This window comes from Salvelinus namaycush, chromosome 20 (genome assembly GCF_016432855.1).
Source record: "Salvelinus namaycush isolate Seneca chromosome 20, SaNama_1.0, whole genome shotgun sequence".
NCBI classification, from domain to species: domain Eukaryota; kingdom Metazoa; phylum Chordata; class Actinopteri; order Salmoniformes; family Salmonidae; genus Salvelinus; species Salvelinus namaycush.
Window position 1 is genome coordinate 11,031,870 of NC_052326.1, and position 17,925 is coordinate 11,049,794.

A 17,925-nucleotide genomic window follows, 5' to 3' on the forward strand; every position below is an offset into this window, starting at 1 on the left:
CCATTTAGATGGCAGCAGTGTATGTGCAAAGTTTTAGACTGATCCAATGAACCATTGGATATCTGTTCAAAATGTTGTATCAAGACTGCCCAAATGTGCCTAATTTGTTTATTAATAACTTTTCATGTACAAAATTGTGCACTCTCCTCAAACAATAGCATGGTATTCATTCACTGTAATAGCTACTATAAATTGGACAGTGCAGTTACATTAACAAGAATTTAAGCTTTCTACCAATATCAGATATGTCTATGTCCTGGGAAATGTTCTTGTTTCTTACAACCTCATGCTAATCGCATTAGCCTATGTTAACTCAATCGTCCCGTGGACGGGACACCGATCTTAACCAACAATGCAGAGTTTTCAAAAAGTAAACAAGAAAAATGTGCTAAATAAACAAAAGGAAAAATTCTAACGCAATAAAATAACAAAAACGAGGGGTACCGGTACCTAGCCAATGTGCAGGGGTATGGGTTAGTCGAGGTAGTTGAAGAAATACATGTATGTACATATAGGTAGGGGTAAAGTGACTAGGCATAGACAATAAATAGAGTAGCAGCAGCGTATGTGAAGAGTGCGTGTGTGTGTGTGTGTGTGTGTGTGTGTGTGTGTGTGTGTGTGTGTGTGTGTGTGTGTGTGTGTGTGTGTGTGTGTGTGTGTGTGTGTGTGTGTGTGTGTGTGTGTGTGTGTGTGTGTGTGTGCGGAGTCAATATGCATGTGTGTGAGTGTGCGTGTGTGTGTTTGTGTTGGAGTGTCAGTCCAGTCTAGAGTCCAGTGAGTGTACATCGATCCTGTGCAAGAGAGTCAGTGCAAAAAGTAAGAATAAAATAAGGGGGTCAGTGCAAATAGTCCGGTTAGACATTTGATTAACTGTTCAGCAGTCTTATAGCTTGGGGGTAGATGCTGCTAAGGAGCTTTTGGTCCCAGTCTTGGCTCTCCGGTACCGCTTGCCATGCGATACCGGAGAGAACAGTCTATGGCTTGGGAAGCTGGAGTCTTTGACCATTTTTAGGGCCTTCCTCTGATCGCCTGGCATAGAGGTTCTGGATGGCAGGAAGCTGGATAGATGCCGAGAAGTTGCCATACCAAGTGTTGATAAAGACAGTCAGGATGCTCTCGATGGTGCAACTGTAGATCTTTTTGAGGATCAGTGGGCCCTTGCCAAAACTTTTCAACCTCCTGAGGGTGAATAGGTGTTGTCGTGCCCTCTTCTCTTGTTTGGACCATGATAGGCCCTTAGTGATGTGGACACCAAGGAAATTGAAGCTCTCGACCTGCTCCACTATAGCTCTGTTGATCTGAATGGAGGCGTGCGCGGCACTCCTTTTCCTGTAGCCCACGATCAGCTCCTTTATCTTGCTCACATTGTTGGCCTGACACCGCACTGCCAGATCTCTGACCTCCTCCCTGTAGGCTTTCTCATCATCGTCGGTGATCAACCGACCACCGTCGTGTCGTCTGCAAACTTAATGACGGTGTTGGCGTTGTGCATGGCCATGCAATCGTGGGTGAACAGGGAGCACAGGAGGGGACTAAGCACGCACCTTTGAGGGGCCCTTGTGTTATTGGTCAGTGTGGCAGATATGTTGTTGCCTACGCTCACCACCTAGGGGCATTCTGACAGGATAACCAGGGTCCAGTTGCAGAGGGAGGTGTTCAGTCCCAGGGACATTAGCTTCATGATGAGCTTGGAGGGCACAATGGTGTTGAACGCTGAGCTGTAGTCAATTAACAGCATTCTCACATAGGTGTGTGTTCCTTTTGTCCAGGTGGGAAAGGGCAGTGTGGAGTGCAATAGATATTGCGTCATCTGTGGATCTGTTGGGGAGGTATGCGAATTCGAGTCAGTCTAAGGTTTCTGGGATGATGGTGTTGATGTGTTAACCTTTTTTAAGGTCTTACTCACGTAGACTATGGTGAATATGATCACACAGTTGTCCGGAACAGCTGGTGCTCTCATGCATGCTTCAGTGTTGCTTGCTTCGAAGCGAGCATAGAAGGCATTTAGCTCATCTGGTAAGCTTGCTTCACTGAGCATCTCACGACTGGGTTTCCCTTTGCAATCCGTGATAGTTTGCAAGCCCTGCCACATCCGACGAGCATCAGAGCTAGTGTAATAGGATTCGATCTTAGTCCTGTATTGACGTTTTGCCTGTTAGATGGTTTGTTGGAGGGCGTAGCGGGATTTCTTATAAGTGTCCAGATTAGTGTCCCGCTACTGAAAGCGATAGCATTTAGGTCAGTGCGGATGTTGCCTGTAAACCATAATTTCTGGTTGAGATATGTACTGTTCACAGTGGGGACGACGTTGTCGATGCATTTATTAATTAAGCTGGTGACTAATATGGTATACTCCCCATTGCAATGGATCAGAGTACCGTCACAGGACAACAAATAATTCATATCAATTTTCATTGGGTCAAACAATTGATTCCTGCGTTAACAATGACAGGTCTTTGATCTCATCAAGTACATCAGTTTAACCTCAAGGTGGTTATGTCTGAAAGTTTTTTTTAAATGACTTGAAAAAGAAGTAAAACTCTAGCAGTAAGTGATATACTATGTCATTTTGCAATATAACGCGCAATTCCTTCCAGGATAAGGATAAACCTTCAGGACTTCAGGAACCAATTGATGCTATATATGCAATGTGGTCGGAGACTCCGTATGGCGGGTGTGAGGAAATAGCGGGGCCTCCGGAGGCATGCAGAGGGCAAATTGAGCCCTGTAGCTCCCAAATTTTGTAACATTGCGGAGGGCTCTGCACAGACATGATTGGTTGACGGTAATTGGGGGGCGGTTAGTCCTTTATAAACACAAACTCACTTCCTTGACAACTTCCTTCACACCAGCTCTGCTCAACAGCTCTGCGCTGCTCCGCGAAGCGCAATAAGTATGAATGCCCTGACTTCTGCAGAGTCCATATCACTGTAAATGCTGCACAGCCAATGCAGACTGCAGATTGACCATGTAAGGGTCTTTAACTGTCATTAATGTAAGAGTCAATACTGCCACCTAGTGGAAAGAAATAGATAATGGGTTAAGACGAATGATGTATTGAATTGAATTGTATATAAACCCTGGGTTGAGGATGCTATGTATTGGCCGTTGTGAGGCTTTGAAGCCACAGGTCCGCCATTTTTACACTCCCCGGTAGGAGCAGTCCTCCATGGGAATGAATGGAATTCCACAGTGTTTCAAGGACAAAATGACATATATTTAGGTATTTATTTGCATAGCTCACAAATATCATTTCAAAGTATGCATTAAGGAGGCAAAAACGAATGTAGACATTAACAAATGCATTTCTATAGCTTCCATTTTTTTTTTTACAACGGTGGGGGAGTGCCAAGATGGAGGCACGGTGGCCTCAACACAGCACCCCATATCAGTCATCTCTTGAACATACACTATATATACAAAAGTATGTGAACACACCTTCAAATGAGTGAATTCGGCTATTTCAGCCACACCCGTTGCTCACAGGTGTATAAAATTGAGCACACAGCCATGCAATCTCCATAGAGAAACATTGGCAGTAGAATGGCCGTAAAAATCATCTGTCCTCGGTTGCAACACTCACTACTGAGTTCCAAACTGCCTCTGGAAGTAACGTCAGCACAAGAACTGTTCGTCAAGGGAGCTTCATGAAATAGGTTTCCATGGCTGAGCACCCACACACAAGATCACCATGCGCAATGCCAAGCGTCAGCTGGAGTGGTGTAAAGCTCGCTGCCATTTGACTCTAGAGCAGTGGAAACGCGGTCTCTGGAGTGATGAATCACACTTCACCATCTGGCAGTCAGAATCTGGGTTTGGAGGATGCCAGGAGAACGATACCTGCCCCAATGCATAGTGCCAACTGTAAAGTTCGGTGGTGGAGGAATAATGGTCTGGGGCTATTTTTCATGGTTCAGGCTAGGTCCCTTAGTTCCTGTGAAGGGAAATCTTAACGCTACAGCATACAATGACATTCTAGACGATTCTGTGCTTCTAACTTTGTGGCAACAGTTTGGGGAAGGCCTTTTCCTGTTTCAGCATGACAATGCCCCAGTGCACAAAGCAAGGTCCATACAGAAATATTTTGTCCAGATCGGTGTGGAAGAACTTGACTGACCTGCACAGAGCCCTGACCTCAACCTCATCGAACACCTTTGGGATGAATTGGAATGCCTAACTGCGAGTCAGGCTTAATCACCCAACAGTAGTGTCCAACCTCACTAATGCTCTTGTGGCTGAATGGAAGCAAGTTCCCACAGCAATGTTCCAACATCTAGTGCAAAGCCTTCCCATAATAGTGCAGGCTGTTATGGCAGCAAAGGGGGGAACCAACTTCATATTAATGCCCATGATTTTGGAATGAGATGTTCGACGAGCAGGTGTCCAAATACTTTTGGTCATGAAGTGTAGAAATCATTTGTTAAAGCAGGAGTAATTGCTGTTAAGTTCTATTGAATAACATTGTGAATACATGTCATATCAAGAGACTACACCTGATTATTCATGTAACTCACTAACAGTGTTACTTTAATTAAGACCAGGTTTTTAGAAATGCTTTCAGAGAGAAAGAAACCTGACATGACAGTGTGAACAAAATATTATAGTGATTTATTAAAGCTTCTAAAAGTTCTATAGCCATTCCATTTTTTCACAGAATAATAAATTGCAGCTATATAAAGTGCATTTATGAAATTCCAAACACAGTATAAACAAATGACCTGTATGTAATAATATTCAAAAATATATCACAACACTTATGCAGAAAATGGACCATCTGGCGGCAGTACATTTCAGTAGAGATTGCATGCCTATATCATACATAAGTGTATCTTGCTCCAGTCATATTATACGAAAAATACATTATTCAATGACAGAAGCGGAAATGGGGCTGAGAATTATCTTTACATGAAATCTGCTATATGGCAAGGACTTGAACTGAATGAATTTGAAGTCTACATTATCTAATTGACTGTATTGCGATGACATCAAATTCACACATTCACATGGTAATGAGAGTTAGACTGTGTCTTCTGCAGTTTTTGCCTCATCAAATGCTCTCAACCTGTTGTTGCTGGCTTCTTTGGCAGCATTGTCCTTGTTGGACTCTTCTTCTTTTTCCTCCAGATTAGCCTTCCTTTCCTCCTCCTTTTTCTCTTTGTGCAACAACCGGTAGTTGATACCCATCCCCACAAACAGGAACACACTGGCAATAATAAGGATCACCCCACAGCTCTGGTAGGTGTATTGGTAGTCATTGTAAATGTCTTTGAATTTACCTGTGGAAAAACAAAAGATTCATTCTAAATTGTATCATAAGTTAATAGTCTTTACTTTTCATAAAAATAAACCAGTTAGATGATTGTGTGTCTTTATATAGAAACAAGGTGCGTAACAAAACTACAAATACGTGTGCACATACTCACCTAGCAAAGGGGGTCCTAACAAGACAGGCCCACACTCCACGATGGTGACCAGTCCCACTGCACTGGAGAAGCGCTGGGTTCCCACCAGGTCCATGAGTGTCTCAAACAGTACCGCACTCAGCCAGCCGAAGGCAAAGCCAAAGAAGATGGCGTAGATAACAAAGCCTGTGTAGTCCACGGAGATGGGCGCCAGGACGTGGCACACGCCATTCAACAGCACAGAGCAGGCAAAGAAGTACTGCACCCTGGGTCGTATCCACTTGGTATTGGCCACAATGCCCATGGAGGGTCGTGCCACCATGTCCACAAAGGCCAGGACAGACAGCAGGAAGGCTGCTTTCTCTTTGGGGATGTCCCTGCTCTTGGCGAAGTTACTAAGGAACACCAGTGGGGAGAAGAGGCCAAAGAACATGATGACGTTACCCATGAGGTAGAGCACGAAGCCCCGGTGTTTGAACAGCGAGAGGTCAATAAAACTGTTGCACTTCTGCCCACACGTCATACTTTCTTTGGCAACATCTTCACTTTTCAAGGAAGACTGTGGTTTTGGTTCGATGGGTCTCATGAGAGAGCCAGCCACGCAGCAGTTGAACAGCAGGCCTCCCAGGATCAGGAAGCTGCCCCTCCAGCCAAACTGGTCAAAGAGCCAACTGTTGAGAGGGGCCAGGGTGGACAGGAACACCGGGCTACCTGCCATGGCGATTCCATTGGCGATGGGCCGCTTATGGTAGAAGTACTTCCCAATCATAGTAAGGGCTGGGTTCAGATTGAATGCCAGTCCCAAGCCTGTTGAAATAAATTTATAACAGTTCAAAAAATATTTATGTTTCGTGAATTCCCATTGGTTTTAGTCTAGACACAGGATACTAGAGTGGTGATAGAGTTCCTAAAGAGTTCCCTAGAGGGCGATAAAGGTCCTTAACAGAAAAAACGAATTGTGATCATAAATGAAAGAGGCCTACCTCTGACAAACGTTGAAACAGTACTCATACTTAAGTAAAAGTAAAGATAACCTAACCTCGGATCTGACCCTTTTTTCAATTTTCACCTAAAATGACATGCCCAAATCTAACTGCCTGTAGCTCAGGACATGCATATTCTTGATATCATTTGAAAGAAAACACATTGAAGTTTGTGGAAATGTGAAATTAATGTAGGAGAATATAACACATTAGATCTGGTAAAAGATAATACAAAGAAAAAAACATGAGTTTCTTTGTATTTTTTGTACCATCATCTTTGAAATGAAAGAGAAAGGCCATAATGTATTATTCCAGGCCAGGCGCAATTTAGACTTTGGGCACTAGATGGCAGCAGTGTATCTGCAACGCTTTAGACTGATCCAATGAACCTTTGAATATCTGTTCAAAATGTTGTATCAAGACCACCCAAATGTGCCTAATTGGTTTATTCATGCATTTTGAAGTTCATAATTTTGCACTCTCCTCAAGCAATAGCATAGTATTCTTTCACTGTAATAGCTACTGTAAATTGGACAGTGCAGTTAGATGTATCTAGAATTTAAGCTTTCTGCCAATATCAAATATGTCTATGTCCTGGGATTTTTTTGTTTTGTTTCAATCTCATGCTAATCACATTAGCTCAACCGTCCCGTGGGGATGGGGGGGGGGGGACCGATCCTGTAGAGGTTAGAAAATTACTCACGTAAAAGTCACCCAGCAAAACACAACTTGAGTAAAAGACTCAAATATCTGGTTTTAAATGTACTTAAGTACGGTGGTGGAAAAAGTACTGAATTGTCATAAAAGTAAAACGTAAAAGGAAATGCTTATACATCAAGTTCCTTATATTACGCAAACTAGACCGCACAATTTTTTCTTTCTTTTTTCTTTCTTTTATTTACGGACAGCCAGTGGCACACTCCAACACTCAGACATAAAAAAGTATTTATGTTTAGTGAGTCCGCCAGATCAGAAGCAGTAGGGATGACAACGCGTTATATTGATAATTGTGTGAATTGGACCATATTGTTGTCCTGCCTGAGCAAGTATTTTTGGGTGTGAGGGAAAATGTATGGGAGTAAAAAGTACATATTGTCTTTAGGAATGTAGTTGTCAAAAATCTAAATAGTAAAGTACAGATACCCCACAAATCTACCTAAGTAGTCCTTCAAAGTATTTTTCTTAGTTACTTTAGATCACTGACCTCCGACCACTCCCACACAGAAGTACAGTCCTTCCACTGAGTTGCAGAAGGAGGCAGAAATCAGTCCACACCCAGACAGAAATCCTCCACACATCATGACTGGACGACTCCCATACTTATTAACCAGAATACTGCTGATAGGACCTGAGACAAACACACACGTCACAAATGACAAATGCAATACAAAACAGTCAAGATGGTTCACGTGTTGAGAAAAGTCACATTAGGCAACTATGCCCAAGCAAAACTGACTATACCATTATGACTATTGAAATCAAATTTTGACAACCTTTATAGGATGGCAGAATCACATTTTGAATCCCTTTCTCTTTATTAACATGGTTTTAAATATGTTCATAGGGAAGATTCCTATCTTTATTCAAAACGTGAAAAAGGGAAATAGTGTATAATAAGAAAAGCCAGAGAACTTGAGAGAGATGTTATATTTGACCACTAGAGTTCCCCAAAGCCACAGTTCTGAGAAACACCGGTGCAGCCAGAGAATCAACACAACTTGTGCAATGATTTCTCTCACTGCAGCACTGCAGCAATTTCTCTGGTCTAGCAACTGTTCGCAATGCAATCTCACACAAAACAAGACAATCACAATGAAATGATGAGGTGTCGCTACGGTTTGTGTATTCCTAACATATGTGCAATGACAAAAGAAGAAGTCTCTAAAGATCACTTCAAGACAAGGCTACTGTAAAATCCTGCTTCATTCTGCTCTGTGGGTGATAGCGTGTGTGCAGGATGATGTGTGTGTGTGTAAGAGAGAGGTTTTGTTTAGAAAAAGAAAGTACTTGGACACAGGATACAATTAGGACTGAAACCATAAAGTACATTGCATTTTATGTCCACTGTCTCCAAGCAGCATACTTAGCACAACATAAAAACAGTAGAGTAGGCTACACTTAATGCGTCCGCATGCTTCCCAGCCAAAACAGTTTGTGCATATATTATGATGACATTTGGTGATGTTTTCGTTCGTTTTGGACTTTGGTAAGGGTTTTGTTGGCTGTTCGGGAACACAATTGTTTTTCTAAAGGCCAGTCGAAGTTCGGGAGCCAAAGTCTACACCCCTTCATCGGTGACTGGTCAACATTAGGGGTTCTTCAATAAAGTCTTTGTTGTCATTCAACGAGAGACAACTAGTTTTCATGAAAAATACTGCATCAAACATCATGTTAGTCATTTAGCAGACGCTCTTATCCAGAGCGACTTACAGTAGTACTAATGAGTGCATACATTTATTGTACTTTTTCGTACTGTTCCCAAGTGGGAATCAAACCAACAACCATGATGTTGCAAGAGCTATGCTCTACCTACATCTTAATTAGATGTAAAAATGCAAAAATAGATGTAAAAATGAAAAAAAATGCGCAACTAAGATCTCCTTGGCAAAAAAACGTAAAAATGTATGACAGATTTCTTGAGTTATCTTTGATTAATTGTGACTATTTTGAGGACTGCCTATCGCGTCTCAAAATGGACAAACAGTACTCTTGCCGATTTCTTCATTTTTTTCAAGCAAAGGTCTTTTAAGGGGATATGCGAGCACACTTTTCGGTTCGCCTAGCCGACATCAGCTAGCCACCAGCCGCACTGAAGCATGGTGACTCCTTTAGGCAGACTCATTCCCTATGGGTATCCTACCATAAGTCCCATGTGATAGTAAATACTATCCCTTCATTTTGAAAGATGGGAACAATACACTGAAAGGGAAATTACCTTTGTCCCACCCATTGTACCACCGATATCTGAATATACAGTTTATTGTCAAATGATGTGACTTGATAAACATACTCCACATTTTTCTAATCAATGATGGCCTCAGGTTCACCCCACAGTCTACTCCTACAGTACATGCCCTATTATCTTCCCTACTGGAAACATCGGAGGCTGTTCAGGATATCATCATTTTGTTATTGTCTTGGACTGCAACATACTCATTCCTTTAAGGTGTGGCTGAATCTGAGGTTTTAGCAACACCAAATTCAAGGTAACTACGGATTATAAACTGAGCCTAACCACAGCTAGCTCACTACACTATGTGAACATATGCCTACTCTCTGTCTGCATGCCCACCCTCTGTCTGGCTTACAACAACAGGGCCTAAATGGGAGCGAAGATCGACGTGGAAGATGCTTCAGCCTCCCTGCCAAATCTCGGCACCACTGAAGGAACCTAAATAGAATGTGACAGTTTTTATTTAGAGGTTGTCCAGACTCATTTCCCAGCTCGGAACACGACAAAGGCTTCTTAGATTCTAATGCAGGCGAGGCTAAACTCCAACAAAGAGCCTGTCCCCTACCTTTACAAAGATGAGCTGGTGAGGGGGGGGGGAAGTCTGAGGAGGTAGCTTATTACCAAACCTGACAATGTAAGACATTATGAGAAGGATAGGTAAGGGGACAAGAGGACTACGTCCCATTATTCAGTGACTGTATTGATTTTCCATAACATGATTTTTTTCATAGCATTCATGGATGACACACAAATACTATTCAATACATTGTTATGGCAACTTACAGTTAAATAGGGCAAGCAACACAAGCCATTTTCTGTTGCACGAGAACGCCTACCTATCAACAATGTTACATGTATGGATTGCCACTGTGCTGCTGCTTGGTCTTTGGGAGTCTAGGCAGGTTACTGTTAAAGTACTTCAAGACAACAGTAAAAAAAGGTAATTCTAAAGACAATTGATTCCAATGACTCATTGAACTACAATCTAGAAGAACACATATTGTGTGCTGTGTACCGTTGGCCATCACCCCCATTTTAAGGCTTGCCAGGACTGGGTCGGAGACGTCATTAGGGTCTGAGTCTGACAGGGCCTGTGTATTCTGGTCCTGTAGAGGGGTTAGAGGTAAGCCCACACAGTAATGTGTTCCTCATCATGCACAGGCAGTGATGTGTCCATCATGCACAGGCAGTGATGTGTCCATCATGCACAGGCAGTGATGTGTCCAGAACCTAGCTAACAGGCAACCTAGTCAGAGCTCAGAGAGGGAGAACTGGAATCTACTGGGAACCATCTGAGACAATCTTACTGCATGACCCGGTGACCTGGCTTTCACCCATGCAGCTCCTGAATGTGTGCCTGAGCTAGGTGTTATCTTTTGAAGGAATGTACTGCTGAACAATAAATAGCAGTGATTCACTGATCTGGTGGGGGGCAGCCACGGCAGCTTTGTACTTCAGTAGGTTAATGACTGCTTATCCGTCTGAGTGGACTAAACTTACACACATGATGCCGGTCGCTTATATACTAAATTAGGAATATGGTTCCGAAATCATTCAAGAATTCATAAAGTGCTGCTATTGCTGAAGCTTGACTTACTATACTGTGTATATAGTTTGTGCTACTACACGTGAAACATACCGGCACTAATCCTCTCATGAGTTCAGTGTTTTGGTAATTACTCGTACAGTTTTTTTTCTTACACATTATTGTAAACAGGCACTACTACTAAGCCGGCTGAAAACGCTGGCAATTTGTGCAGTTAATAACAATGTTTAGTAACTTTTATGAGACAACACCGCGCCAGTTTATTACGTTCATCTCCCCTCCTGGAGAGAAAACAGACAATGCCGACAACGCTTTGTTGTCTGACGCCAGACCTCGTCTTGAGGGACAAGGAGCATGAGAAGGAGAGTCCCTCTGATTACTGTTCTGTGTGTGTGTGTTGAATGTCATGCAGATGAAAAGAGGTGTATCACCGGTTCACTGGGCAGACCTGTTTAACATCACCCAGCATTTGATTCACCCCAGTCCCGGCTGGTACAGGAAGCCAGACCAACCGACACACTCACATTGGTCTGCCTGACTTTCATGTTGGCCATTTCATCTCCTCAGCCTCAGATGTCACCTGGGACAACATTGACGTGATCAGAGCAGTAACAAGCACACTGGAAAGAGAGGAACCACATCCACAGAGACTCAGGAGACAGATACCGTTGCACTGTTAAAGACGATGCTTCTGAAGAGTAAAAGCATTCCCATTTCGTTTAATTTCAAAGACAGTGGTTTGATTCAGGCCTCGCCGTCTCGTTTTGGACAATACACTTCATCTTGATGTGGTGCCCAGTGACCTCACTCCACATAGTCAATGGGTGGGAAACTATAGGAGCTCTGTGTGACTGAAGAAAAGAAGGTGCATGAACGGTCCACTGAGCAAAAGGTAGAGTGTATTCTTCAATCGCATTCGCACTGAAAGGTATACCGAGAATACGGAGGCCTAACATAGGCTTCCAGATCCATTCATGTCAAAAGGAGCAGTCAGAGCATGAAGGATGACGGTAGACATTTTCTAAGCTGTTCTCGTATCTATCATTCACATTTTTTTTTGCATCAAATGAAACATCTAAAAGAAAGCCAAGTTGAAGTTTCAAAAGTCTCAAACGTCATCTTGAGAGCTGTAGGAGGACATGGTGCGACACGATTTGGGACACGTGCTTAATGATCTACAGTAGCTAAAAAGTGTCAGTAGCACTTTAAAAGGGATCTTCACCATTCCCTTCATGGGATTACCAAGCTTTAGTAGGACACTATAGAGGTGTTCAGCAGCTGTTATTACTGGTGACAATATCAATGTAGCTAATGTGCTCTTAGGCAGCGGTTACACGCTGCCAACAACAGGTCTGGGTTGAAGTAGCGTTGGTTTCCTATAAAATATTTTAGCTGTGCTTGATTGAGTTTGCCTGGTGCAATGGAACCAATTAAATGGTCGCTTGGTCCGTTCCCTGCCAAGGCTCAATCAAAAGCTCAATGCATTGGAAAGAAAGCAAATACCCTTTGAACACAGGTCTGTTACACAATGCTCCACTACTCACTCTGGCTGTGCATCTTACAGCTCACTTCTGCTACACACTATCTCATCACACTAGCTCTCCCTACTGGGAAATTAACACATTCCGTTTGCAATTCTAATATGTTCCATGGCATGTAAAATTTGTAATGTATTTAGGAACAGAAAATACACTCCATTCTTGCTTTTCAGGCGTTTGTGAAAGCAAAGATGGTTGGAGTGCACTTTGAACATGTTAGAATTTAATTTGTGTGAAAAAATATGTTATTGTGTTATTACTGTTTATCGGAAAACGTTTTTAACATGTACATTTCTGGGAGTGGTGTACTATTCCATCTTCCAGCTCACCTCCAGCGTACATGACCGCCAGCATGATGGAGGAGATCCAGGACACCTGGCTGCTGGAGCAGTTGAATATCACCTCGATCTCCTTGAAGAAGACGGTGATGGACTTGGGAAAGGCAAAGGAGAAGCCGATGGAGATGAAGGCTCCCACCACCACCGCCCAGCCCCAGCCCCCCTCTGGAGGGGTGTACCCCTGGGGTCCTCCGGTTGTAGGCGGCATGGCTGCTGCTCACCAAGCTCCTCTGCACAGGACCCTACACAGCAATGGGCACCTGTTGGAGAAAGACAAATAAAGTTTTCAGAAACATATCATCATTTAAACAAAGCTAGAACTGTATGTTTTTTTTTTATGAATCAAACTATGTTTAACAATGTTTCACGAAGTGAACATGAACATTAATCACAAAAGTAAATATGTATGTTCAAGGAAGGCTTTTTCTTTACTGTTAAGGTCAGATCAATTAAAATATAATTTCATTTGTCACATGCTTCGGAAAGAACAGGTGTAGACTAAAGGTGAAATGCTTACTTACGGGCCCTTCTCAACAATGCAGAGAGAAAGAAAATAGAGAAATAATAGAAAAGTAAAAAACATGTCAATTTCTTTTGGCCCGTGCTGATGACATCTATATAGGTCCACTAATTCAGGACTAGTAAATGCCCAGTCCACTACTTTTGTGATAAAAAAAAACTACATGTATTTGAGTGTTTACTAGCATTTGTAACGTGAGTCTGATAATTATCTGTACAAAACAGTTAATCTGATAATACTTGTGGAATATAAACAATTCTTGCTTGGTCTAACTGAAATTGTGTATTCATTTATTTTCCATAGATGCTTTTATTCAGAGCAGCTTACCATAGTGAGTGCTTACATGTTCATACTTTTTTGTACTGGTCCCCCATGGGAATTGAACCCACAACCATAGCATTGCAAGCAGAATGCTCTACCAACTGAGCCACATCCTCACATCACAGCATTACAAACCACTTGATGTCTCAATTACTGTATTGTAACAACTCTTACAATTCCAACTATTGAATCCCGCAGGATACTGTTCTTAATTATACAACAACCTTTTTTTTTGCCAAAGTGGAGATGATTTTTTAGGCCCAGTGCACTACTTTTGGGAACAATTTTTTTTCTTCCAAAAAGTATATATTTTTTATTCAGATTTTTCAGGGGGTCCTGCAGCACCGTCAGCACCCCTACTTCCCGCAGCTATGTTTGGTAGATATCACAGGTGTGTCATGGTAATTTGCTTCAGTGAATTAATGTTAATTAATGTTAATGTTGCAACAAGAACTAAATATCAAACAGCGAGAGGGGTAAGGCATGCATAAAAATGTCCTGTTAACATCAATGGCTTGATCATGTAAATGTTGACTTAAACGGGCAATCAGCAGTTGCTTATTAACGTACAAACGCTTCATGAGCTTAGTTCAACTGTCGTACCTCCTCAGAGCCCAAAATATAAGCTTGTTTTACTCCAACGTTTGTAAACAAAGTCAATCTAAATGAACAGGCTCCACTGCCTGTTTGTTTACATTTTGGTAAGAAGCCTCAAAACATGGTTAAAACGATCATTTTGAAATCATGGATGGTCAGTCCTTTGCATCCATAGTTCCGTCTATGAATTTGATAGAGGTTACATTTCTCCAGCCACTCCCTTCAGCTTCTTACCAAAACAGGGTTTTAGGGAGTTCGCTTTGTTATTGGTTTAACTGCTGATTGCCCCTTTAAATAGTTCCAACTTTAGGCCATTTGCATGATTATTTCTTAGCAGTGTATGAAACGCAGAATCCATGACTTCATCCTCCGTATTTCACAAGTAAATAGATGAATTTGATTTGCCACAAAGATGCATCCTAAAAAGCCCAATATTGACTGTGTGGGTGCCATTTCTGGAGCTGCTTTTTACACCTTCTGTAATTCCAGCCGTCCATTATACTCCCACGGCTCCTCAATTCTGAGCTGATGATTACAGGCCCATCTCCAGAGTCACATGGCTTATTGTATTGTTTACACTGGGGAGCCCATCCACAGTACAAATTGATCAAACCATGAATATATGTTATATTTAGCTTCCTCCAAATCTAAGGGCTATGCTTTCATAAAGAGGGTAATGATTTAGAGCTTCTGCATGTTCTGTGGATAGGACTCTTGATCTAAACAAAGTGATGGCCCTCTGTGGTGGTGAAAACAATATAGGATTAGCAGTTTGTGTATTGTACAGTGGTGCCTCAGCATGTACTGTATCTTTCCAGAGTTTTGAGAAATTGTGACGACAAGCTGAGAGTTGAGCTGGGGTGTTATGATTGCATTGATTAAATACTGAAGTCTGGAGGAAAGTGGGGTGTTTTTTTTTCTAAAGCCCATTATTTCTTCCTAACACTGTCCAGACAGAGCTTTGATGCAAAGGTGATGTAATGAGTCAATGACCTACAGTGGGCTTATGTATGACAGCCTCTGAGTTTCTCGTTTGAACACAAACCTTTTTCAGGATGGACTATGTGTTATACAGAAAACCCATTAATATTGGCTACAACATCTTGCATGTTGCACAGTGTAACAGGAATTTCCAGGTAAACAAAAAGGAGAGCGGTCGTTGATAATATCAATCAAAGAACTGTCTGTTTTATTACAATTTGCAGCATGGGATTTTAAGGGGGAGACCTAGTCAGTTGTACAACTGAATGCATTCAACTGAAAAGGCTGCCATTGGAGTCTCTTAAAGTCATTCACCGTGCCATGCTGGTTTACAATGTTCCTTTGTTAGCGGCTGTAGAGAGAGAAAGGAAAAAGAAGACGGTGTTTCCTATTAACTTCAACTAAACCAGGCCATGCAGTGATATTGCACAGGGGTTTGCACATATCCAAAGTGCACTTATCAGGAGTGGACTGCACTGTTAATAAATAGGTGTGAGCATGCAATGTACGGGGTGTCCTCTTACAGCCGTCACTTCCTGCCCTGGGAACAAAGGTCAGCAAAAAATATATGTCTCTGTCTGAAAATAGTCTTTACACTTTCAACAGGCAGTCTCTTCTCAATCCTTACATGTTTGTGCTAGAGCACAGGGCACACACGCCGTGTACACTTTGTACATTCTGTGCATGGGGTCAGGGAGTTCGTCGAGTCCCACACGGACAACATTGTGTAATGATATTCTGTTTCAATTGATGAATGGAGGAGAAAATCAGGACAAAGACAATAATGTATATTTACGATTTATAAACACATCAAGGTTATAAATAATGAAATAAACAAGGGTGGCAATTTCCTCCACTCAAGAAGACTGAAAACTTTGCAGACTCTGGAGTTGAAAACTCAATTTGATCCTGCTTTCTAGGTTTACCATGTGCAGCCAGCATGCATGGAGGATGAAATATGAGTCAGGGGAACAGGGGGAATGGAGAATGGCCCCCTCATTGGCTAAAGTTCTGTGATAAGCAGCCAAAGTGGGAGGCCTGACAGTGCCACTTGAGATGGAATATGCTGCTTCAAATGTGCCAGCGGCACATGTGCTCGGCGCTAGAGGATATTAGCTGTGCCACAACAAGGTCTATGTCTTATCTTATACAAGGTTCAATCCCTAGCAGACATCTTGTCGCTTCATAGAGGCGCACAAGCCCGGTGATCAGAAGCCCCAGGACTTTAAGCGAACATGGCCCCCCAAATGGATGTGTGACTAACAGAAACTAATGTGGATCAGGTCAGGACAAAAGTTGGGTTGTTGGACCAATATGCTCTTCTAAAGCCTACGATATAAGCAGTGGAATTTAGGTGTAGAAGGCTTGTTAGGAATGAGTTGGAGAGTTCAGGTCCTGGCCTATGGTTTTGTAGTAGGTGATCCCCATTGATTTCCATTGCAGCCATGCCTCAAACATCCTCCTCAATACCATAATGACCCCAAAGTGAGCCATCATGATCATGGCCATCTGTCAATGCTTTTCAGGGCATGAACAATGAAAGAAATTGCCATGTTTTTTTTTTCTCCCCCGTCACTCACATAACAACCTGACATACTGTATGTGTCACATCAAACGAATAAGTGAGATGCCCCTTTCTTTTCCCACGTCTACAAATCGACATCTCAGAGCTAATGCAGATGGATGTATGGGTTGCATCTTACCTTGCCAGCAGCTCTTTCTAAATCCAGATGAGCTCTGCAGGCTGAGATGGGGAGCTCTCACTGAGGCACTTCAGCGCAGGACAGACTGCATACTATACTATATCCTAAGTGGATCTGTGGAAGAAGCAGAGACCTCTGCAGAAGTCTGGTCCAGAAAGTCTGAGAGACAGTCCCAAACTATAATTAATACTTCAGAGTCAGCATAAGGGCTAGCCTGTGAAGTGGAAGTGAAGTGGACAAAAGTTTAGTTCATTCAGTGGCCAGATCAAACAGCTGGGCCGGCCAAGGCACTAGAGTGCTAACGGGTGAGGTCAGTCCAGCCAGCCTCTTATTGGTTGTTTGAAGATTAGAGCCATGCCCCTGAAATGTTTTCCCCTCCTCCTTGTCATGTGTCTCCACTCCAGCCCACACCAACTGCAGTACTGACCCTACAGGAGACATCAAACAGTGGGATACACACTAAAGTCTGGGCTTAAAAATCAAATTAAATGTATTGGTCACATACATATATTTAAACAGATGTTATTGCAGTTGTAGCAAAATGCTTGTGTTCCTAGCTCCAACAGTGCAACAGTTTCTAACAATTCACAACAACACACACACATCTAAAAGTATAAGAATGGAATTAAGAAATATATAAATATTAGGAGGATCAATGTCGGATAGGCATGAACTAAATACAGTAGAATAGAATACAGTATATACATATGAGATGAGTAAAGCAGTATGTAAACATCATTAGTGGTCAGTGATTCCACGTCTATCTATATAGGGCAGCAGCCTCTAAGGTGCAGTGTTGAGTAGCCGGGTGGTAGCCGGCTAGTGATGGCGCTTTAACAGTCTGATGGCCTTAAGATAGAAGCTGTTTTTCAGTCTCTCAGTCCCAGCTTTGATGCATCTGTACTGACCTCGCCTTCTGGATGATAGAGGGGCGAACAGGCCGTAGCTAGGGTGGCTGAGCTCCTTGATGATCTTTTTGCCTTCCTGTGACATAGGGTGCTGTAGGTGTCCTGGAGGGCAGGCAGTGTGCCCCCGGTGATGCA

General features: G+C 42.5%; 1 protein-coding gene across 1 annotated transcript; it reads right to left on the reverse strand.

Moving 5' to 3' along the window:
* Nucleotides 1-4,587: 4,587 nt before the first annotated feature.
* LOC120065028 (monocarboxylate transporter 1-like) lies at nt 4,588-17,169 on the reverse strand. Its single transcript, XM_039015680.1, has 5 exons — nt 16,883-17,169; nt 12,752-13,020; nt 7,590-7,733; nt 5,424-6,209; nt 4,588-5,276 (listed from the first exon to the last, which is right to left on the reverse strand). The coding sequence occupies exons 2-5, from the start codon at nt 12,966-12,968 to the stop codon at nt 5,017-5,019; spliced, it is 1,407 nt and encodes a 468-aa protein (XP_038871608.1). The 5' UTR covers nt 12,969-13,020; nt 16,883-17,169; the 3' UTR covers nt 4,588-5,016.
* Nucleotides 17,170-17,925: the final 756 nt, after the last annotated feature.